We start from the raw sequence: 23,726 nt of genomic DNA, 5'->3' as shown, positions 1-23,726 counted from the left end.
CTGAGATGCTAATAGAAATATGCTGAAGTATGGACTTTGTATATAACTTTTACATTAGTTTGTTGACTTCTTGCTCAACTGCAAAGCAGGGATGTTGCGAACATCCGCATCCGCATAAAATCGATGCGGAGCTTATGCGGATGCGGATGTCGAACAAGTCGGTACAGGAACGTCTTAGCGGCGGCGTAAGTGCTAGGTAATTTCGTCATTACCTATAACGAAATCGTCTAGATCCAGAAAAGTCGGCGAAGTTACTGTTTATTAAATATAACGCACCTATATTCTTGCTCAAATACTAAACGTTTCGTTTTTTTTTAATAAAAATGTAATATTGGACGTTTTCTAAGTACCTAATCTTGACATCCGCATCCGCATCCGCATCCGCGGATGTCAAAAAATCTGCATCCGCAACATCCCTGCTGCAAAGTATTAATAACTAGGTATGTTTGTTAAAGTAAAAAACTAAAAATTGTCACAACCCTCCCAGGTCTCCCCTACCTATAGTGTTACAACTGATGCTTATCAAAACAATTATAGCACTGGACAATTACGTGGACATTAAAATGCAACTTATGAATCTTATGATGGTAGGGTACGAGTAGGTATTAGTCCTTGCGTGTGAAAACATAACATTACGCGTCGCTGCTCCATTTATAAACAGAATTAATTAAAATTTGCATACAAATGTGCGCTCAATTTCATCCTCAGTTGGTTTATTTTTTAATCAAGACATAATTTAACATCTTTATGTACCTACCTCATTAAAAATAATTAGGTGTTGCAGATTTTCCACGAACTTTTTTTTGTTTGGTATCGTTTATTTTTGTTAAAACGTGATAGTGATAGAATTAAGTTACTTACTTCAAAACATACCTATATAAATTAGGTACGGGATATCGTACGATGAAAAGGTAAAAATATCCTACACCTAAATCCCTCTAAGCCCACTACACAAAAAGTGTCGATGTTTCTTTAATAAAGTTTTCTTCTTTCTTTAAAGCTTTGTTTTCTTTCTTTCATTTTCATTTTTATGCCGTTTTCTATAGTAAGGACCGAATGTCTACCGACTCCAGTTCTCCCTGAATTGCTCAAAGGTTTAACTAGAAGAGATTCCTTAAAGGGATACGTAAGTTCGCCTTTGAACTGAGGACGTGTGATTTTTCCTGTTTTGTTTTTCTTTTTTGTACAATACGTTGTGTTTTACATATCTTTCTACATACATAAACATGTCTTTCTGTTTAAGCTTTTGTTGGAAAACGTTGTCGTTTTACATTGTTCTAACAGTGTAAGTATGATGGTCCGAAACGTAATGAAGTTGCTCCGGACCGGGAATCGAACCCACTGCGGTCAACCGCACGGTCCGCACGCCGCCACCCGACACCGGTCTGCGATGAATCGATGATACATACATCGTAGATACTGCCTATTCATAGATAAACCTTATTTGAATGGGATAAGGCATATCAATGGCCAGTTAAGTGTGTTGTTGTTAGAAACTACTGCAGTTTCTATATTTGAATGCACTTCAAATGAGTTCCGATTCAGGGGATGCGTTTTGTATCCTTGATAAACGGGCCTCTTAATGTGGGTCCCGCAGGTAAGTAGCTGTCTCTGTCTCTCCGTTACGCGATTTTTTTTTATCGTAAGTTTTTAAGTGTTGGCATGTTTACCTGACGATGACGCCCTTGATTAAGGTTATTTGTACGAATCACTAAACGTGAAGAATTTATATTTAATTACAGAAACGGGTCTACCGCGATATAATTTCATTGTTTTTACCTTTAATTCCGACGTTTCAGCTGAGTTGCACCAGCTGTGGTCACGGAAAGACGTGAAGAATTTGCCACAGATTATGAAAATTCTCATGTTTCTTGATATTCTGGGCATACATAATATATAGTACCGGTCGCGATAATTTGTCATACTCACGAAGTGTTTTCATGAGATTAACCGCAGATAAGCCAGCCCAAGTCAAATAAGCACACTTTTTCATCGAGGTAAACATCTCAAAGTCACCTTCTACACATGTGTGAATTATGAGGTGATGTCAATCTATTGATCGAGATTGTTTGATATCGCAGTCAACATTCGAATTGCTTATTAATGAATTAAATTGTCAAGCATTTCGGCAAAACCAACGAATGATCACTACATATAATGAAAAATAAATTATTTTTAGAACCACTTAATGGTACCATATACCTACCTACAGGAATAATAGGATGTTGAATATCGATCCAACATCCTATAATTTTGACCAGAATTACGTGGGTGAATCAACTTTTAGAACACTGATTTTATGTCCCTAGACTTCCTAGCAAAAAAAAACGATTTTTAAAAACCATGTTGATTTTTTTACTTTTTTGTTTACGCGGGCATTATTAGATACGTAAACATTTAATTAACACAATAAATTAACAACTTGATGAGATAAAAGTTACATTTTGTACGGTAACGCAGTAGAAAAAGGCAAAAATGGTGTGTCCCTGATTTTTGTATGGGAGATAACTTTTTTTCTCCTGCGTTACCGTACAAAATGTAACTTTTATCTGATCAAGTTGTTAATTTTAATGTGTTCTTAAATACTTATGGATCTAATAACGCCCGTGTAAACAAAAAAGTAAAAATATCGACATGGTTTTTGTAAAATAAATTTTTCTTTGGTCTAGGAGTCTAGGGACACGAAATTAAGTGTTCTAAAAGTTGATTCACCGTACGAGTTTACCGTGCATACTTGACTGTAAAGGGGCCCAGTGTTTAACAGTCCGCCGAACGGTATCGGCCTGTCAGTTGTTTGGAACTGTCAAATTTTTGTTCTAACTGACAGGCTGATACCGTCCGGCGGACTGTTAATCAGTGGCCCCTTAACCATACTATGGTGGTGACCAAATGAGAAAATGGTGGCTCAGATATCTATTTGATTCACCATACTACATTTAATATAGGTATCTACAAAGTAGCCAATTTCAGAACACGCAGTCCCGTTATAAAAACATAAGTTAAATTAGGAAAAATAACAATTCAACTTTTTTTTAAATAGGCAGGTACCCTTATTGCCTACCTTATAACATCTTACCATTTTCATGGCTGCAATCCATACCCAAGATTTGACTTTTTTAACTAGGTAAAGAAAATTCTATCTTGTCTTCCAACTTAGAGAGAATACTGTTGTTCGGATTTGTCCACGAATTCATAACCTAAGAGCTACTGGTAAATATGAATAACAATTCGTAAATAAGTCGACCATTTTAGATACCGTTCTCCACTTATCTAGAGTGGATAACTATTACACACTTGCTTATTTATTTAAAGCGTACCATGGCCTCAGACAACAGTGAACAATTCAAACAATAAGTACCTATTTTACTTGGATTCTATATTTTTGCTATGACCTTATTTTTGGAATTGGATCTTTAGCCAAAGCGAATTATTCATTTTAATTTTATTCAGGCAGCGATCGCTGACGAACACTGATGAAAGATCTTATTGATGCAGAAATTTAATGTTTTACAAATACATATTTATTGAAATAAATTCAGTAACGGTTAATTGTTACGTCTCCTGGGTAACTTTTAGTAACAATAGTTTTATAGCATTTTAATAGGCTACATGACAAATTTTCATTTATGATATCAATCAATCAGGTTTGTTTTTAGGATCAAATGTCTCTACGGGACCCATTGCATTTAAAGCAATACAAAAGTCAGAAATGATAGTCAAAGTCCGTCAGCCATACTTCACTCGCGAAACGCCCCGAACAAATCGCTATGTGAACGTGACGTCAAGGTCACTGAGAGCGCATCTTGAAGTATGAACAAAACAAAAAAATTGCATTTTTGTCGGTGAAATATTGCGTTTATGTATATAGTTGCTATACAATCTTTTTTGGGTAAAATGTGAGGAATCGAATGGTACCCTTAGGTACTTATTTCGTTTATGGAAGTAAAAAAAAAACTTAAATTTTGAAACTTTCAGGTACTTCCTGTATTTTTGTATTATTTCTATATATTTTTTTAATTTCCACAATATTGTGATTAATTGCTCATTTGTTATCTATTTTACTAGATTTTGTTATAACATTCAACATTAATCGTCATCCTTATTCACTTAATGAATGGTAGAATCTATGCGTGTTACGTTATTTTTAATAGCCTCTTTTTCTTTGAAATAATTAAAAACGCTGTAATTATTATTTTTTATTTGGTGACTAAGTACCTATATGAATAATATCAGTATATCTTTAAACGCCTAAGCGGGTGTTTCACCGCTAAAGGAGAGGGTGGAGATTTGTTAAGATCGCTATTCTCTTGCATGTCCGGACATGATAGTGTTCGTCTCGTGGCTTGTCTCTTACCAAAAGGTGTCAGAAAGCGCCGTGTCAAACCCGATAGGTGCGACCATAATTTGCCTGCTGATAAAAAGGAATGCAGTACATATAGATAGATGTCCTCATCTCGGCTGACACCCAACGCTCCGGCGGCATCATTACTGCGGATCATTTGGTAATTTATACAGTCTAATATTACAGTCTTTACGGTGTAAACTTCCGGCGGACAAACGAATAACGATAAAACTTTAGTCGCGTCGCGATCGGCAAATCGTCAATAAACACTGATTTGCGCGGATGCAACGTTTTTAGCAAATTATAGTAAAAACATTTGGATGGCTGGCAGCTTGGAATTTTCAAAGTAATAGAGAACTTTTGATAAGTAATTACGTAAAACTAATAAGGTGGAATCCCGCCCACGTCCGTGTCATTTTCCCTCCCTCACCGAAAGGGTATCAAATCATTATTAAAAATAACAGACTATTTCCATCCTCAGATGAACAGAAAAGATAACAGAGAGACTACTATCGCATTTATGATATTATTTTGTATGCCTTATTTGTCGTTTGGATAAATTATGTCACATTAATTCACAGTCACAATTAGTGCGTTGTACGTAAACGTACCGTTTAATCAGGATACACAGCATTAAATAAAACGATATTAATATATAATAATCGTACCGTACCGTTTGGCTACTAAATGCATTGCATTTCGTATTGTTTGGTTAAATGCTAACTGAAGGTATATATTTTCGCTTTCCCAATCTTTGCTAGCCCTGTCGAATGGAGTATATTTACTTAGGTATACCTACTCGTAGTCAGGTACCTATCTTATAAAACCTTTTCAATGTATTAGTTGTTAATTATAATGTTATATAAAATATGTACTTATAACGTTTTTTAGTTTAGTTCTTTAATTACATATGTTATTTCATATTTCCGTTTTTAACAAAATATTGTGTCCTCTTACCAATAACATTTACTCGTAAAATATACGTACCACTTAGTTAATTGCGTACTAATGTGTTCTTATCTCAAAACATATTTACATAAATGCACAAACAACTCTTTTTGTTACCTTTTCACAGGCATTTTGTAAGCATGAATAAAGCTTATCTACGCTCTCAAGAGGAGAACCACCCAACGGAAGGAAAAGGAGATGACTCATACCGAATCACACGCGGGCAGAGACGCAGGCGCAGGTACTTAAGTACTTACATACAAATAAATGGACCTCATCTGACGCAAGTCAGCCCGTGGTTGGACAGAAGAAGGCGGGCCTGTGTATGCCCGGAGAGATGACCAATTGTGACACTTCGATAACGTGGTCACATAAACCGTCGATTCCCTCGCTTTCGTGCACACTCTGAGGATATTCCACTCCCTTTTTACTCAATATAGCAGAATTATCATCATCATTTAGTTAATTTATACAGACTAATAAAATAAATTACATGGACGCATGCGTCAATTACATTGTGTTTATCTTTGGCATACTTAATTCAAAGTATACTATGTGCACCAACGGCCTTTTTACATAACTGCTACACTTAACAGTCAACGAACAATAAATAGCACTAAGCTAATTACATATATTGGTTCATTCACATTGGCAGTGAACCTGGTTGATTGTCGTTCAATAACTGTGTTAATTAAGAGGATACGGGAGCTGAGATTTAAATATTTTAGGTGTATTTATCCGTCTCGCTAACGGAAGCGGCTCCTAAAACTAGTGCGATAAGGACAACGAGGTTTCGTACTCCACTGTTTCCTCTTCCAAAACTTAACCAAATGTAACGAAATTTTGAGATTTAATGGTAATAAAATTATCTGTGTCGGACTATTTTGCTTTTTAGGATAATTGATGTCAGTTTTGAATACCATGCGTCTCTTTGCGGCCTAGTGAATTAGGTCGTATTTGCGAATATTTGAAGTGTTCTAGCGCAATGCAAATCAGATATGAATAATAATAATATGTGTTGTTATAATTATTGCTCTAGCTTCAAATACCACGGAGAAAATAGTCGATGACCATGTTGCCTCTTATGGCTCCTCTACACGATGGGCCAACGCCGGCCACTCCAAGGGACGCAGACATGCGGAAGAATGAGATAGCAATATCACTTGCTCCCTCTAACACATAAATGCGTCCCTTGGAGTGGCCGGCGTTGGCCCATCGTGTAGAGGAGCCATTCACGATTTGACCAGGAACAAAAAGCATAATTATGTTATGCTGTCACCACTTGATAACTTCACAGGGATACTGCGGGCGCGATACAAACAGATGAGCGCATAGTTGGCAGGTCACCCGCGTTGGCTGGTATTGCCAGGTAACCGCATTAGTGTACGTAGGTACACACGCCTATTTAGTTGTAGTTTCCTAGTTTATGTTCAAATTCATTACCAGACGTCTTTCCGTTACTGTATGTAAATTACAAGAATAGATTAAGGTATCTTATGATATTAACAGCATCACACTCCTGACAGTACGTAGATGATCTTATTGAAAAACCTATTAAGGTCTACGCTACGAATGATGTAAAAGACGCTCGAACATAGGAACTCTTATTCAACAGGCTCATCACGATCGCGGTTATGTTATGGTGCATGGTATGACATAATATGACATGACATGGCATGATCACACGACATAACATAACATTTTGACTAAAGGGGCCCACTGATTAACAGTCCGCCAGACGATATCGGCCTGTCAGTTAGAACAAAAAGTTGACAGTTCCGAACAACTGACAGGCCGATATCGTCCGGCGGATTGGTAATCAGTGGGCCCCTTAAAGCTCGGTGTGGCTGGTGGTGTCAGACAGTGACATATGCCTGAAACTCAGTATTGCGAACTGTCCAATGAGCTTGAAGAGTTGATTTATCTTTCTGGTGGTCTATCACGAATTCTTTGTAAAGAGATAAAAATGACGTTATTTTTTGTCGACTTTTTATATTTATCCAAGTAAAACAAACACGTGAAATCCGGTCTATAAACCGCCGTCACATGCGCATGTCGCTGCGCTTACGCACACAGTTTCAAAAATGCTAATATTCTCATCACATATTTAATATCGCTTCACAAAACCAATGTATGTGACCTCAAATTCCTTACAGTTCATTCGGATCGCAAGATCAGAAAAATATAGGAACGCCTGCAGAGATGCGCTCGGCTCACGATGAGAATAACTACCCAGTTTGGAAACTATCCAAATCGCGAAATAAGAAAGCACATGTAGCTCCTTTGACTCGATGAAAATGCATAAAGTTATTTTCGGTCGTATTTAAACTTTTCCTTTACGCAATAACCGAAATGAACTCGGCTCCACAAACAGATAAACCTACTTTATAATGTATTCAGGCTAAGATACTTAAATGCTCCATATATATTATGTACATATATGAACCTACGTATGTTACAAAATACGGAACTGTTAAGGGGCCCACTGATTACCAATACCAATTGTTCGGAGCTGTCAACTTTTTGTTCTAACTGACAGGCCGATATCGTCCGGCGACACTGGTAATCAGTGGGCCCCTTTAAAGAAGCAAACCCAAATAAAAGAAGTGAAAACAGAAGAATGTTTACACAATAGTTAGGTAAGTAGAATAGCAGAAAACTAGATATTATTATGAACTACAGTATAAAATGTAGGTACGCGGACGAAGTGGTCAATAGTTAATATATACTACCTTAGAGACAAGTTGTAATCGCTCATCTTAATAAGAACAAGAAGCAAATTGGGAAATAAATGAAAGACAAACTCGACGAACTACCAAAAATACAGGTTTTAAACTGGCTATCAGAATCACGATTGCAGATTACCTACATCAGATCTGGCGAAATTAACTGCGAATAAGCTTTACGGGAAAGCGATCAACAAATTTGACAAAGACTAATCGTTAGATAGCAAAAACTGCGCATAACTTATGAAGAAAATGGAAAATGAGCTAAAGCAAACGCTAGAACTATAAGATTATGAGTAAGAACTATAGATTATAGACACATGATTGGATGTCGCACTTACAACAATATCTTGCACAACTAAGGACGCAAAAAGTATGCCACGAGCATATTAAAAACAAAATTATGTGAGATATTTCTTTGTTTTACTGTGCAAGACAATGTTGCAGATGACTGTACAAGAAATGGAGTCCTATTTTAAAATAGCTACAACCTCGCGTCGGGCTAAATCAAAGGTAGATAAGTTATATGGCATAGCGATAGGGAGAGCCGTGAAATTGGACCCACCTTGCACCAGAAAGGCATGCGCTGCGCCCCGGGCCGGACCTGCCGTGATAAGACAAACTGTGAATTACAATAGGCTTCCTTTAAATTAATAAACTAGCGTATCTATTACGCTTGTACCGATTCAATCGAGTTAAGAATCTTGGTCCTAGTGCCTAGGCACCATCGATCGCCCGTGAATGTGGATTGTGGCTATATACAGAAAACTTGAACTGTAGGAGGCTGCATAGGTACATGAGCCCCCTTGCTTATTAGAGTGAAGAGTAAATTCAATTGTAAGTTACCAATTTACGCCACTATGTGGCAGACAATTCAACGCGTGGTCAGTTCAATGGTCCCTATAAATAAGTACCTATACAAGGTCATGTGGGGTTTTAAGAGGATCAGTATGAGTATTCTCTACAAGTGTTTCTCTTACCCCATGAACCCCATCTAACCTTATATTCATTACCCACCCACCCCGGCTTCGCACGGATAAACCTTAACAAATTATATCTACACCTAAACCTTCCTCAAGGGTGCCGTGTGGTGCCAGCATCAGAAAAGAATAGCACCACCCCATCTCGTCCCGTGGTGGGTGTCGTATAAGGCGACTAAGGGAAAACTGGCGACAGATATGCATATGAGCAAGGCTCGCCCGTATCCTTAGCGGGGTCCTTGCTCACAAGAGCTGTGCGCGCGCCACATCGAAAAAAAAACCTTCCTCAAGGATCGCTCTATTGACAGGTGAAAACCGCAAGAAAATCTGCGGGGTAGTTTTTGAGTTTATCGCGAACATACAGACAGGCGCGGCGGGGGACTTTGTTTTATAAGATGTATAGATAGTCACGAATCGGTACAGATTTTTAAGTGGTGTATACTTCTCGGAACCATTCATGTTAGTATAACAAACCAAAGCCATACATACACTGAGCAGACACACTCAAAACACTTATAGGATAACTGGGAGCATGAATCATCAAATTAAGATTAAGTGATATCAGCAGTTAATCAAAGACAGCTTAAATTTATTACCTACCTGTTGTTTTTTCATGCAATAAAAAATTATGAAATATGAATTATTACCATTCATGAAAATATATTTCAGCTATTTCAGCATACCTAAATTATTCAAGTAAAAAGTATACCTACCCGAAATATATAAATATACAAGAATTGCTCGTTTAAAGTTAAAGGTATACAATCTATATATGTATAAGTACTCGTAATATGCTAAAACCACAGGTCTAAAGGCAGACAGTAAAGCCTTCAACTGTTAAGAGCCAACTCATTAATAAAATCTTCGAAGCTAAATCGTGAAACGTTTCTATAGCGCAGAATTAAGTAATACTTAGTGTTAGTGTTGTCTGTAAAGCTAACTTCTTTAGATGACACTTTGTAGGTATAGACACAACTGCGCAGTTTAGGTATTCTTGAAAATATCCAGACATCGAGACAGTTCAATGGACTTCAGTGCGACTGAAGAACAACAACCCACCCGGTGCAATGAAAATTAAATGAAAAATTCATAGATGTTTCTTGTTTACAACTGAAATTCTATTTTCAGGAGACTTTTATATCTATAAAAATATATTAGTTAGTATTACTAACTACACTTACCCAATAGCTAACAGGGTTGCAAAACGATTTGTTTCATGAAAAAATTCAGCACACTATGTTGACAATCAAGTCTACGGCCTATGGTAAGCTTGCTCAAGGGTATCACATGCGCGTTGCCGAACCTATAACTATAAATTCCTTACAGTGTCTTACATCACCGCTCTCGACTTAATTTACTAAAAACACTTGACTGCTTCTACCAGAAAGTCTAAACACTTGTCCATAATTCCTACCTGTAGACCGGTACCGAAATATTACAGTAAATCATATTTTGATTACAAATATTCCAACAATGGCTTTAAGCACGATGTACCTACAGAAAATATGTGACACGCTCTACAAATAAGACCGTGTCAGATATTTTTACGGCCTTCGTTGTGTAACATATTATTGCAGGCGACTGTACTATATGTATAGGTACATCGTGCTTAAAGCCATTGTTGGAATATTTGTAATCAAACTATGATTTACTGTAATATTCCGCACGACTTATTGGCCTTCACAGAACATATTAAAGAGGTTAGAATGGCTATCGCGCACAGTTAGTATCGGAACCGGTGTCGCCGCTCGTTCCTCTCCACATTTACTAACTCGCGCAACGGTAGTAAAAACTTGTGTGCCTGGTGAATGGATAGGCCTCCTTTAAACAGATTTGACGTCTGACTTCTTAATCTGAACGTTATTGTGGCGCAAAAAGGCATGTTTACTTCATTTTCGGTCAGCGCGGGCGAGTAACATGCGAGCGTTTGCTCAAAACCCCGCGGCGACACGTACCCTTTTTTTTTTTTTTTTTTTTTTTTTGTTGACGGAGTGGGGAATGCGTTTACGCATCCCTCCCCGGCCGTGGGGCAAGGCCATAATGGGGAGGGTATGTGGGACTCCCTCTTTCGACTCCCTCTCCTAGCGAGAAGGAGCGAAAGAGAATACCCACTAAACCCCACTCCGTTGTCCCCCTCTCAGACGTTGTATGGGGGCATCATGGGCTCGCGCATTCATTCTTCCATGATGCCCCCCGTCTTTTCCCGGCATCCCCAGGGAACCCGCACTTTGGGAGGGGAGAATCAATGACCATTCTGATTCTCCCCCCAGACGTAGGGCCTAAATATCCATATTTTGTCCCTCACAGGCCCGTTGGTCGATGTTACTCACTGGAGGGGCTCTTTGGGTCTTCGGAAGAGCCTCTTTGCCTTTTGCTGGTGGGGGCGTACAGGAAAAGCCACCCATTATGTGTCCCGCTGGGCGTTTGGCCGCATGACATACCGAGCAGAAGGCAGTCTCCGCCTTGCAGTCCACCCTACATGGGCAGCGAAGAAGCGGGCCCTCCAGCAGGCCATTAAGAAGGCGAAGAATGAGGGGTGGGAGGAGTTCTTGGCAACCCTCAATAGGGACCCATGGGGTCGCCCTTATAGAATGGTGCGCAATAAATTGCAGAGCGCCCCGCCCATGGAGTCCATGGACCCAGAACTCCTCCGGAGAGTAGTTGAGGGCCTGTTTCCGGAGGCACCGCACTTTGTCCCACCGGCGATGGCCCCCCCAGTAGTGGACCCAGTGGAACCTCTCGTCGTCATCCCCGTCACCGACGACGAGATAGAGTGGGCAATGGACCGGCTCAGGGGCTCACGCAAAGCGCCGGGACCGGACGGAGTGCCAGGAAAAGTGCTTTTCCTGGCACTCAAGCACCTCGGGAACCGTCTCAGATCCCTCCTGGACGATTGCCTCGAGGAGGGGCGCTTCCCGGGATGCTGGAAGGAGGGGCGATTGTGCCTACTGAGGAAGGAGGGGCGCCCACCAGACTCCCCCGCTGGCTACCGCCCCATCGTGCTGCTGGATGAGGTCGGGAAGCTTTTCGAGCGAATCCTGGCCTCCCGTATACAGCAGCACCTAGTGGAAACAGGTCCGAACTTGCATGACAGCCAGTTCGGGTTCCGTAGGGGGCGGTCCACTATAGACGCGGTGGGCGCGTTGAGGGATTTCGGGCTGCTTGCGGCAGGCCAGGGGGAGGGAGTGGTGGCGGTGTCTCTGGACATCGCCAACGCGTTCGGGTCCCTCCCCTACGCAGTCATTGGGGAGGCACTCCGCTACCATGGAGTGCCTCATTATCTGAGGCGCGTCATAGAGCAATACCTGACGGGGCGGGTAGTGCTCTATGAGCAGAGAGGTGTCCGGGGCGCGAGGGCCATGGTGTGTGGGGTCCCACAGGGGTCTGTCCTGGGTCCCCTCCTGTGGAACCTCGGTTACGACTGGGTGATCCGGGGGTCGCAGCTTCCACGCATGGTCACCGTATGTTATGCGGACGACACACTGGTGGCCGTACGGGGAAAGCAGCTGGAAGAGGTGCTCAGAAGGGCAGCGGTAGCGACCGAGCTTGTGGTCCGGCCTGCTACACCGGAAGCAGAGACCGCTCCTATCTACTGGCGACGGGCATAGTGCTCTGGTGTGCCCCGTGCCCATACACCTGAAGCACCTCATCGGTGTTGGGTCCAGTGCCACTACTAGAGCACTGGACCATCCTATTTGAAGTCGACCCGCTGCGGTGACCCTCTTGGCTGCCGTTATAGGGCACTGTGCCAGAGTCGACGCTGTCCCATTATATTGGGCCCTAATCGATCCCACCTTAACTTCATTTATTGAGCACTCTCCCAATTTAGCGATTGCTCCCGCGATCTCTTCCTGAGTGGCTGCCTCATCTAAGCCCGAAATGCGTAAGTCCGCCATTTTGGTGGGCCTGTATACTCGGGCTTCCTCTCCGATCACCTCCGTCATTTTTCGGCAGAGTTCGTCAGCAGCCCTACCATTGTCGGACCCGGACACCTCAAGTATCCTGGCTCCAGCAGCTGTTTTGCGGACCTTGACGTGCTCTACACCCACATCAGCAAGCTTCACCGATTTGGTGACCTTAAACAAAATTGCGGCGTATGTCGCCTCAGACTCCGGCTTCAAGGCCATCACGATCGCGGCCGTGGCGGGCACAACCAGCTTCCGTGGGCCCGCTGGTGCCGGTTTCCGAGCCGGGGCGGCAGGGGGGGAAGGGGGCTTGGCGGATTTGCCATTGCCCCTCCTGACAACCTGCGTCCAAGACTCAGCAGGCGCTTGTGTTTTTGTTGCCGGCTGCGAGGGTGGAGAGGCACTAGGCTCCTTCACCGTCTTCGCTCGCATCGCCATTCTAGTTGTTCTGTGTTGGCCTTCCTGTGCCTTATTGTACAGTGCGTGTCGGCCCGTCAGACAATAATTTCTTTTTATTGGCATTAAATTGTCCATCGAGTGGCAACTGGACACCCACGCAGGACAAGTACCTACTGGCTCCGAATTCCCATCACTTGCCCAAGTTTCCAATCGTTCGACGGAAGCAAACCAGAGCGCCTACCGCGAACCACGTTCGACGTGTTGCCTCTCTGTCGGACTTGTAAATTCGTACGTAAGTGTGACAGGGAGGTAACACGTCGAACGTGGTTCACGGTAGGCCCTCTGTACCGTGCCGTGAAAATCGGAAAGCGAAATTTGGTTATCTGCCTCTGTATCGCTCTTTCGTACCTATTCGTGCGATAGAGAGGCAGATAATAATGTTACTGCATATTTTTGTTTTGTCTATCTTGTGTAAATTTGAGTAGAGGTACTTATGAGTGTTAGCAGTTAATTTCTGTAACTAAGTACCTATTTCTGATTGAGCTGTCTATTTTTTAAATACCGCTCGCTTGTCGTCTGCAAGCAATTGGAATAAACACTCCTGAAGAATTGCTCCCGAGGTCGATATACAGACCTCGTGTCGTCCTTTTCACGTCATGATTTTATAACCAGTGTGAGAAGGACAGGGCGATCGACTCAAGTTTGAAAGAACTTCGAGGCTGTGTTGGTCTTTTAGCAATTGCTTGTATTGCAACCCTGTGATTGTAATTTATGGGTGGTGAGGTCTACAGCTTGATCTTTTCTTTGATGGGCCTACAAATACATATGTGTCTTTTCTCAGAAAAGAGTCCTTAATGCTCCATGTTCATAAGGACCCTTCTCCGATGGCAATGTTCCTTATGCACTTTGGAGCATAAGAACCCTTCTCTGATGGAAAGCCACATAATAAAGCTGTGCCTGCAATATTTCTCAATAAAGGTGGTAGGTACTCAGAAAAGAGACATTTACAAAGAAATTCAAACCCATACATTATACAAATGTCCACCCTCTAAAGTCGCCTCAGACTAAAGATTCTTTGATCTTGGGCATAAAAAGTACCTATCGAGACAAACCGTATCTTATCACTTGATGTGAGAAATTAGTAACAAATAAAGACATCATGTTGCATTTAATTTGCTTTTAAATACGAATTAGGTACCTATATGGGCCGGCCGCTACACACCATGTAAACAATATTTACTACATACTTAGATAATCTACGTCTGACATTATATTATATACCTACGTAATGTCTCCTACAATGTCAGTGTTACCAATAACGATAAGATAAGATATCTAGGTAGATAGCTTATACAAATGTTATAGTGTAGGTAATTCCCCTTCGTTGCCAAAATATGTCATTATCATCAGCATAGTGACTAACATACGAGGGGTGTTCAAAATATTCTCGGTATGAGAATGAAAACAAACAAGTACGAAAAGTTTGATATTTTTATTTTTCAATATACTCCCCCCCCTATGTTCATACACTTAAAAGATCGATCAATTTTTTTTTTTAATCCTGCATAAAAATATTTTTTATCTTTGGTGTAAAAATGCTCCTCCACTGCCGCCTTCAATGCTTCATCATCGGAAAATTTATTTCCACGCAGATCCTTTTTAAGATTGGGGAACAAAAAGAAGTCGCTGGGGGCTAAGTCCGGACTATACGGTGGGTGAGTAACAGTTTCAAACCCACATTCAACAATAGCTGCCTTGGCAATATGAGCAGTATGGACGGGGGCATTGTCATGCAGAAGCATAACACCTTTGGTTAACTTTCCTCGCCTCTTTTCTTTGATTGCATCCTTTAATTGACGTAGAATGTTAGCGTAGTACTGTCCTGTGATATTTACACCTTTTTCTTTATAATCGATCAGTAATACTCCTTCACAATCCCAAAATATCGTGGCCATGACCTTGCCAGCTGAAGGGATGACCTTGAACTTCTTGGGATGAGCTGAACCCTTAATGTGCCACTGCATGGACTCTTGTTTACTCTCTGGGTCATAATGATGAACCCAGGTTTCATCTCCAGTAACTATTCTTTGCAGCACCTCATCAGGATTTTCACCGCACAGGTCGGAACAACAAGCTACACGCATGTCTTTTTGAAGCCGAGTCAGCATTCGCGGAACCCATCTTGCACTTACTTTTGACATATTAAGATGGTCATGGATAATATCATGTACGGTACCAATAGAGAGATTGGTTACTTGTGCTATAGATTTTACCTTCACTCGACCATCTTCCAATATAAGTTTTTCCACTTTATCAATATTTTCTTGTGAAGTAGCTACTACAGGCCGGCCAGGTCTAGGGTCGTCTTCAACACTCTCCCTTCCACGTTTAAACTCGCTTGACCACTTTTGAATGGTAGATAAAGAAGGAGCAGACTCACGGTAAACACAATCCATTTCCTCTTTTATGGTTTTTTGATTTTTACCCTGTTTTGTCAAGAATTTTATCACGCATCGATGTTCTAATTTAGTTAACATTGTCAATTCCCACATGATGTTCATGTTTGTTCAGCAATTGCAGAAAAACAAAAGAACATCTCGGTTCGAATTATACTTTTTTTTAATGTCAATGAATAAACCTTAGCGGCCAGTAACGAAAGAAATTTTAGAAGAGGTTGTAAGATATCAATACCGAGAATATTTTGAACGCCCCTCGTACATAGGTTTAGTCGTTATCAAATTGGAAATAAAGTAGGTACCTACTTGGCCAATAGTCGAAATCCTCCATTCATTATTAAACAAACTTATCATACCTTCAAAAGACGACGTTTGTATTATACCGAAATTAAACTGTATAACATTATGATAACAAGAACAATCAGAATTTCAGTAATCATAAAATGATATACAGGGTGTATTGAAGGAACCCAAGGAATGTTAATCACACATTCCTGAGGCCAAAACACGCAATAAACACTGTGACAAAAAATCCTTGAAGCTTTTGTAACCTACCTATCTTTTATTTATCAAAAAAGTCGTGTCAATGTAAAATTTGTACGGTAAAAGCACTTTCTTTTGGATAAGTTTCGCAAAGACACAAAGAATGTCGCTTTGATATCTTTCCATGACTAATGTAGATAAGACCACGTTTTCTACTGAATTATGATAAAAAAACGTTTTCGACAAAATTACGCCATTTTTAAAACTAGACCGAATGCAAACTTCGGTCTTCAAAGGACATTTTAATCGCTACATGTGATCAGTCAGGAATCCTACATTATTATTTCCTATCGAAAGTATCAAAACCTTGCGCAATAGGCCATGCTAAAACGAAGTAGGTAGGTAGTTATTAGTTACCCGGGTGAGATAGTACAGTACCAGTGTCATTATTAATCAAAACTTACAAACGTTATGCAACTACGTAACGTTGTGCACCCGTGCGTTGAACTTGAGTTAAAGTCAAAGGTGAAGGTCAGACGTTATGTTATCAAAATAATCCGGTTAAAAACCAGCTGTTTAAAGTCACAATCGACCCTTTTCCACTTTACTTTACTCACCGGCATTTGCCACGAAACATTCGCAAACATTTTTAATTCATCACACAAAACATAAAAGTTATAAAACATGCACGCATGTTTACGTGAGTGGGTACCTGTATATAGCGCCGGTATCTTCAGAAACCCGTAGCCCCCGCTAAGTCACACGCACATCACAACACCAAACGCCAGGCCCCCGATTGGCCTGTAATCACGAAAGAAAGCGAAAGTTAGTCCACTTTCTATGTGTATTTTTATCAACATGTGCGGCGTAACGGCGTACGCCGTCGACTGGCGGTGGCGAGAAGGACGACGGAAGGTCGCCCCCAGCGTCGCGCATGCGTCGCGGCGCCCATAATACCGCCAACCTAAATTAATTCTGACCTCTGGCAAACTTTAGGCAGTCACATCGGTTTGTTGTGGTCTAAGTAATTCCAAATATGCGTATCAGATCATAGAAATGGCTAAACTAGGTACGTACACAGACCAGTTTTCTGTGGGTAGGTACGTAGTACAGTCGCCATCAGATAGGCGGAGCGGCCAAGGTGCTCACAAATATCTGAACACGCATCTATTAGATCCCTGAAGCATTTGTTTGTTTTTGTATATAGAACCTTATCTAATTAAAATAATAGATGTTATAATTCAAAATTCTTTTACATCTTACAAGACCTCTGAGATCCATGATAATTATACCTACTTATTATTTTTTTAAATCAAACCTTAATTTCATATTTTAAAATTTAAATCTTGGGTTATTTTATTATCGTACCTACATCGTTCCTACTAAATAGCTATTAGACGTCTATTAACATAGGATCTCGATAAAATCAAACCATTCTAATTTGGATATTTATTTCAATAATATACATATACTGTTGTGTTGTGACTAGAACTTACATTTAAAATGTCCCTAAGACTGAATGATATGATATGATATGACTACATTAGAACTAGATTATAGAAATGCCTAAGTAATTATTTAAAATTATTGTGCCCTAATTGATTTATCTAAGAAAGACTAGACCTACTGATCAAAGTTCTGCGTTGGAATTTTAGGAAAATTAGGAAGTAAATTGTTAATTTAAAACATTGTTACCTCATTATTTACATGATACTAAACTATGTTATTCGTTAAATCGCCCGTTATAATTTTGAATCTTATGTGACAATGTTACCTAAGTTGATAAGTTTTTTTACTGAAGATTAAGACTATTAGTATTAAATACCGTAAGAGTGAGCATTTTATCTACATTTAAATAGTGCAAAATGTATCCTCTATGATGCCTAAGATAGTTCGCGCACGAGGTCCGGGGAAGCGAGATTCTCCGCTTTTGCTGTTTTCGCCGTCACACTAGTCGTATTGCATATGGATATGGGCGCAGAGGGCGCGCTCCAGGGGGGGGGGGTGGACAACTGCCCTCCCCTGGCCCCTGTCTACCTACGCCCATGGAGAGCGTCCCGATTCTACGAACATCGTGCCCGATTTCTTTTAAGGAACAAATCAAATTATTGTATTAAATATTTTGATTTGTGTTTTTTAAGTAGTCACACTACTGACCTACTGTATATAAATTATAAACTGAAATAGATGTCATATATTAAAGAAAAGGTAACGAAGCCCTCAAGTGGTGAAGGCCGGAGTGGTGGAGGGCTTCGTCACTTTTTCTTTAATATATGACATCTATTTCAGTTTATAATGAATACAACTAGTTGGATGTTTTATTATGTAAGGAAGAACTATATTTGGCAATCTGATTAATTTTAGAAGTATATACCGGAAACATTAGATTAAAATTTACTAGATGTAACCACCTTTTTAAATCTCATTTAAAGGCACATGAGAAACAATTTTTTTTCTACTTATCTATTAATTCTAAAAGCTAACTATCACAATTTGGTGCAACATTATTGTCACTCCGTATTGCAAGTTCTGATACTGTTAAAAACTACTTAAACAATAAGTAACTTTAAAAATTGTGACTAGAAAATGTTAACACCTACATCTAATAAGGTAATTATTTATCACAGTGCATTAATTTTTTTAAGATAAAGATAAATGAGAGAGCAGTTTGTGAAGTCTGTTCCTAATTTCTTTTGAAGCCGGTGCCCTTGGTGTACCTGATTCAACGTCAGGGTTGGCGCAGAGCTCCAGCACGTCGATAAGGACGCGAGGAGACCACGGCCCGAGTAGTAACCCTGGCACCATCACCCGACCAGACAACACCCAGCCCAAAAATATCTTCTCGCACACAATCTGCAAGTTATTGTTAGCCACCCCATGTTGACATTTAAACGTCATCAGGTTACAAAAAGATCGGCAGTCTTTAAAATCACAATCACTGTGCTGCTTGCAATTTGACCCATCGGCAGTAAGCTTGTTTGTTACACTGAGAGGGTGAACAGAGTCCAGATCTATGTATTTGATTTTCTTGAAATCATTTGTGACTCCAAAATGGTCCATCTTTATATCACAGATATGAAGCGGCTCTGGCAGAGCATGGTCTAAACGCAGTAAGAAATCTAGTATCATCACCGACAGCTTGACTCTCTTCATCCACTCGCTCTTACTATCATAAACTGTTATCAGATGCCAGTACCTTGATATTGTATTCAGTTTCTGAACAGCATACAACGAGCCACATGATCCCTCTAAGTGAGGGAAAATATCATATTTTTCATACAACAACAAAGCAAGATACTCATTGTCTTGCAATAAAGTCCATACATTTTCCATTTCAATTTCCCTATGATGATTCAATGAATAATTAATAAATGACATTCTCTTAGCATCAATATTGTTTAAGAAAATATTGAATTTAAGCTTTACATTTGTTACAATCATATTTGTAAAATCTACTTCGGAAGGATAAATCTTTTTACTTGAGTTGTCTAACCAGTGCAGTACTTCGTAGTTTGATATTTTTCTAGGCAACTTGAACACCACACTGTGGTTGCCATGGATACCTGAGAACATTGTCTCTTTGCTGCTGTGGAAATTGTGGCAGGAAATTGAGGATAACCCGTCAGGATTACAAAGTTCATCACAAAGGTTTCCAATGGAGGTTCCACTGTCGTAATCAGTACACTGGAAAGGAATACATGTTTGTGTTAATTATAACTGTATAAAGCTAGGATAATAATACAAAAAACCTTGGCCAACTAAATTTAAATCATTCAAGTTTAAATTACAATGGCTAAGCCAAACTTTAGTTTTTGAAATAAATACTTACAATGCTTTTCACGTATTTTTCTGGCTGAATATTAGAGCATGTGAAGCTCCATTTCAATAAAATGGTTAATAGTGTAAAACTTGCTAATAATCCAAAACCAACAAGAATTAGCCTTCTTTTAACAAACTTATACAGCTGGGCTAAAATCCAAACCCACAGATGACACAAATTGTTCATTATGAAGTGGAAATCCAGAATCCAGAAACCTGAAATTAATAAGATTATAAAATTATATTAAAAAGATAAAGAATCATAGAAACTTTGGCAACATATTTAAGCAATTTAATTACATTCCTACCAAGACGCTATTACTACCAAGACGCCTTTTTAGGGTTCCGTACCCAAAGGGTAAAACCGGGACCCTATTACTAAGACTCCGCTGTCCGTCCGTCCGTCTGTCACCAGGCTGTATCTCACAAACCGTGATAGCTAGACAGTTGAAATTTTCACAGATGATGTATTTCTGTTGCCGCTATAACAACAAATACTAAAAACAGAATAAAATAAAGATTTAAGTGGGGCTCCCATACAACAAACGTTATTTTTAACCGAAGTTAAGCAACGTTGGGCGGGGTCAATACTTGGATGGGTGACCGTTTTTTTGCTTGTTTTGCTCTATTTTTTGTTGATGGTGCGGAACCCTCCGTGCGCGAGTCCGACTCGCACTTGGCCGGTTTTTTAATTTTATTGGGCATATTTACAGTTAGGGATACACTGACAAGATATGGAACTATCTCGTATTCGTGAGACTTGACCACGGACACTGTTATTTTCTGTGATAATGTTTTCTTGTTGATAGTTTTGAATGCAAGTTATTAAAAAATTACACGTAACAGTACATCTAGAATATTAGCATACCACATACTTTCTTAGTGTTTTCTTATTGGGTGCATTTTTAAAACAAATTCTCCATTGGCAAAGTCTGCACACCGCAATGCAGTAGGGATTTGCGTTTAACGTCCATCTGTTTTGCAAAGTCCAATGAATTTTTAATTAAAGAACTATTGGGTACACGAAGTTTAATCCAATGAAGAAGCATAAATATAATACAAATACAACAATAAATAAAGGAAAACCGGGATACCGCAATGATTAAATTTTAAACTTCAAATCAATCAAAGTTATGTAAAGTGTCAAAACGAGCATCTGTCAGAAGGGTGTCAAAAATAAACTGTGATCGAAATAATATTGATTGTGCATGTGTAATTTTATTAGAGTCTGTGCGGAAAGAGAAGAGTCGTGGCAGAAACGGGAACTACTCGTACTATATTTTTTTTTTTTTTTGGATTTTATGGCCTGGTTACGAGACCTTTAAGCCAAGTCTTTATTTTAATTACACTGCACTACTATTAAAGTTTTAACACTGTGTTTTTAATGTATTTGTATATTGGTTGATATGTTTGACTGTCTTTTAGTAGATTATTAAGCGGCGGCGGGCGGGAGGAAAAATCACTATTATTTTTAAACACTTCATTTAGTTCACTGGCAAGCACTAATCTGTCAATAAGAAACTTCTGACACTTAAATATAAGGTGGTTAACGGTTCCTTCTTCAGCTTCACAGAAAGTACAGATATTGTTTTGTATCAATCCAAGTCTGGCAAGGTGTGATGGTGCAGCATTGTGTCCGTAGCGCAACCGGTTTATAGTAGTGATAAAATCTCGACTGGCTTTTTGCAGGTTATTATACCATGGTCTTGTAGGCAGATTTTCCTGAATGCTTCCGTACCATCTTCCTTTTCCTTGGTCTTGATCTGTACTCCACATTTGTTCCCATAACATATTTACAGATAGATTTATACAAGACAAGTAATCGGACATAGGAATATACATTGCCTCGCTAACGTCGAGTGCATTTATGCCTTTGAAGGCAACATTGTCTGCTGTTTCATTGCCAGTGATTCCTTTGTGAGAAGGAACCCACATAAATGAAACTTCTACTCCTTTAAGATGACACTTAAATAACAATTCTTTAATCGCATATAAAATAAAATTAGTTTTAAAATGAATTTTCAAATGTTCCAAACCTTGAAGCAAACTTAAAGAATCACTTATTATTAGAAAATATTTACAATTATCTACATTACCAATTCGCAGAAGGGCCTGATAGACTGCATATGCCTCTGCAGTAAATATGGTACATACTTTCTGCAGAAGAAAGCTCTGAGAAAATTTACATTGAGGATCATAAATTGCACTACGCACATAATCCACACCTTTGCTTCCATCAGTATAAATAGTGTAGTAATTATTATCCCAAAGGAATTGTAACATGTCTACATTACTTTTAACAGAGTCTAGTATTTTAATTGGTTGCATAATGCTTCTGTAGTGTGAGGAATAACATGGCCAAGGATGTTGCTTTCTAATTTTACTACAGTTATTTTCAATTTCCAGAAAAATGTGAAACAACATTGGAGAGTTGCCAAGAAGAAGACCCTCTCCAGTTGCCAAGGAACCAGACACATTAACTCTATGAGGTAAAATCTTGTTTATTAATTTTGTGTTATTAGAATATAATAACTTGAGGCAATATCTTTCAGCAAGCATTAGGCGTCTTAAGATAAGTGGCATTATATGTGTCTCAACTTCCATGGCCCTTATTGGAGTTGAGCACATTGCTCCAGATATAATTCTCAGAGCCCTGTTCTGCAGAATATCCAATTTTTTTGCATGTGGACTATTTACATATGCCATAGCACTATAATCAAAATGACTCCTAACTATAGCTTTATATAAAACAGATAGAATCTTGGGATCAGCACCCCAAGAGACACCAGCTAAAAATCTTAAGACATTTATACCTTTTAAACTGTTTTTAGAAATATATTTCACATGTTCTTCAAAGGTCAGCTTTTGATCAATGATGACACCCAAGAATTTTTTGGATCTTACTCTATCAATAGACTCCCCACTGTACATAATATTGCAAGTTGGATCATCATCACCAAAAATCATTAAGCTGCTTTTTGTGGCATTTATATTTAAACTTAATCTATTGTTATAATACACACCTAATTGATCTAAAGCTCTATTTATGTTATTTATGGCAATCTGCAAATTATGGTTACTACTGTACAAAACAATGTCATCTGCGAATTGGAGAATACTTACATTACTAGTATCAACATATTTACAAATTTCACATGTGTACAAATTGTACAATAATGGTGAAAGTGTGGCACCTTGCATAGTGCCTTTAGAAGTTGATCGAGGCCCATGTAAAATATTATTAAATTTTACAAATAAGGTTCTATTGATTAAAAAATTATATATCCACTGACATAGTCGGCCAGGGATACCAACATCGGACATAATATTGACTAGGATAGTTGGGTCAACATTATCAAACGCTCCTTGAACATCAAGGAAAACACAAACAGTGTGTGACTTTAAATTATTTGACATTTTCAGGTCGGAGATGAGTGAAATGAAACTATCAGCGCAACTTCGCCCTCGACGAAAGCTGTACTGCAAATATGGAATGATACCATTAGCCTCCACAAACCAATCTAAACGGACTTTAATCATGTTTTCAAATAATTTACCAAGACAAGATGACAAGGAGATTGGGCGATAGGAACTAGCCTGTTCTGGAGATTTATCTGGTTTAAGTATTGGAATAACACACTGTGATTTCCAGGATTCAGGAATAATTA

At 39.3% G+C, this 23,726-nt stretch overlaps 3 protein-coding genes across 4 annotated transcripts in view; 1 reads left to right on the top strand and 2 right to left on the bottom strand.

The window, feature by feature from the left end:
* Positions 1-16,975, bottom strand: part of LOC134651939 (glycogen-binding subunit 76A) — a 60,522-nt gene extending 43,547 nt beyond the window's left edge. Inside the window, exon 1 of one of the 2 annotated variants that reach the window (XM_063507065.1) lies at positions 16,952-16,975. Coding sequence is in view for 1 of the 2 variants with exons in the window: in XM_063507064.1 (XP_063363134.1) it covers positions 8,582-8,599 (18 nt within the window). In the remaining variant the exon portion in view is untranslated. Of the gene's footprint in view, positions 1-8,581; positions 8,615-16,951 lie in introns of those variants that run through there. The other variant, XM_063507064.1, reaches the window with a different exon arrangement.
* Positions 16,943-23,726, top strand: part of LOC134651934 (breast cancer anti-estrogen resistance protein 1) — a 199,253-nt gene continuing 192,469 nt past the window's right edge. Inside the window, exon 1 of the mRNA XM_063507053.1 lies at positions 16,943-16,947. The gene's annotated coding sequence lies outside the window, so the exon portion shown is untranslated. The remainder of the gene's footprint in view (positions 16,948-23,726) is intronic.
* LOC134652185 (divergent protein kinase domain 1C) lies at positions 18,543-21,037 on the bottom strand. Its single transcript, XM_063507348.1, has 3 exons — positions 20,934-21,037; positions 20,069-20,274; positions 18,543-19,923 (listed from the first exon to the last, which is right to left on the bottom strand). The coding sequence occupies exons 2-3, from the start codon at positions 20,243-20,245 to the stop codon at positions 18,880-18,882; spliced, it is 1,221 nt and encodes a 406-aa protein (XP_063363418.1). The 5' UTR covers positions 20,246-20,274; positions 20,934-21,037; the 3' UTR covers positions 18,543-18,879.

Source organism: Cydia amplana, chromosome 11, assembly GCF_948474715.1.
Source record: "Cydia amplana chromosome 11, ilCydAmpl1.1, whole genome shotgun sequence".
Classification (NCBI taxonomy): domain Eukaryota; kingdom Metazoa; phylum Arthropoda; class Insecta; order Lepidoptera; family Tortricidae; genus Cydia; species Cydia amplana.
The sequence above is the reverse complement of the archived record's forward strand: the minus strand, read 5'-3'. Positions and strand labels throughout refer to the sequence as shown.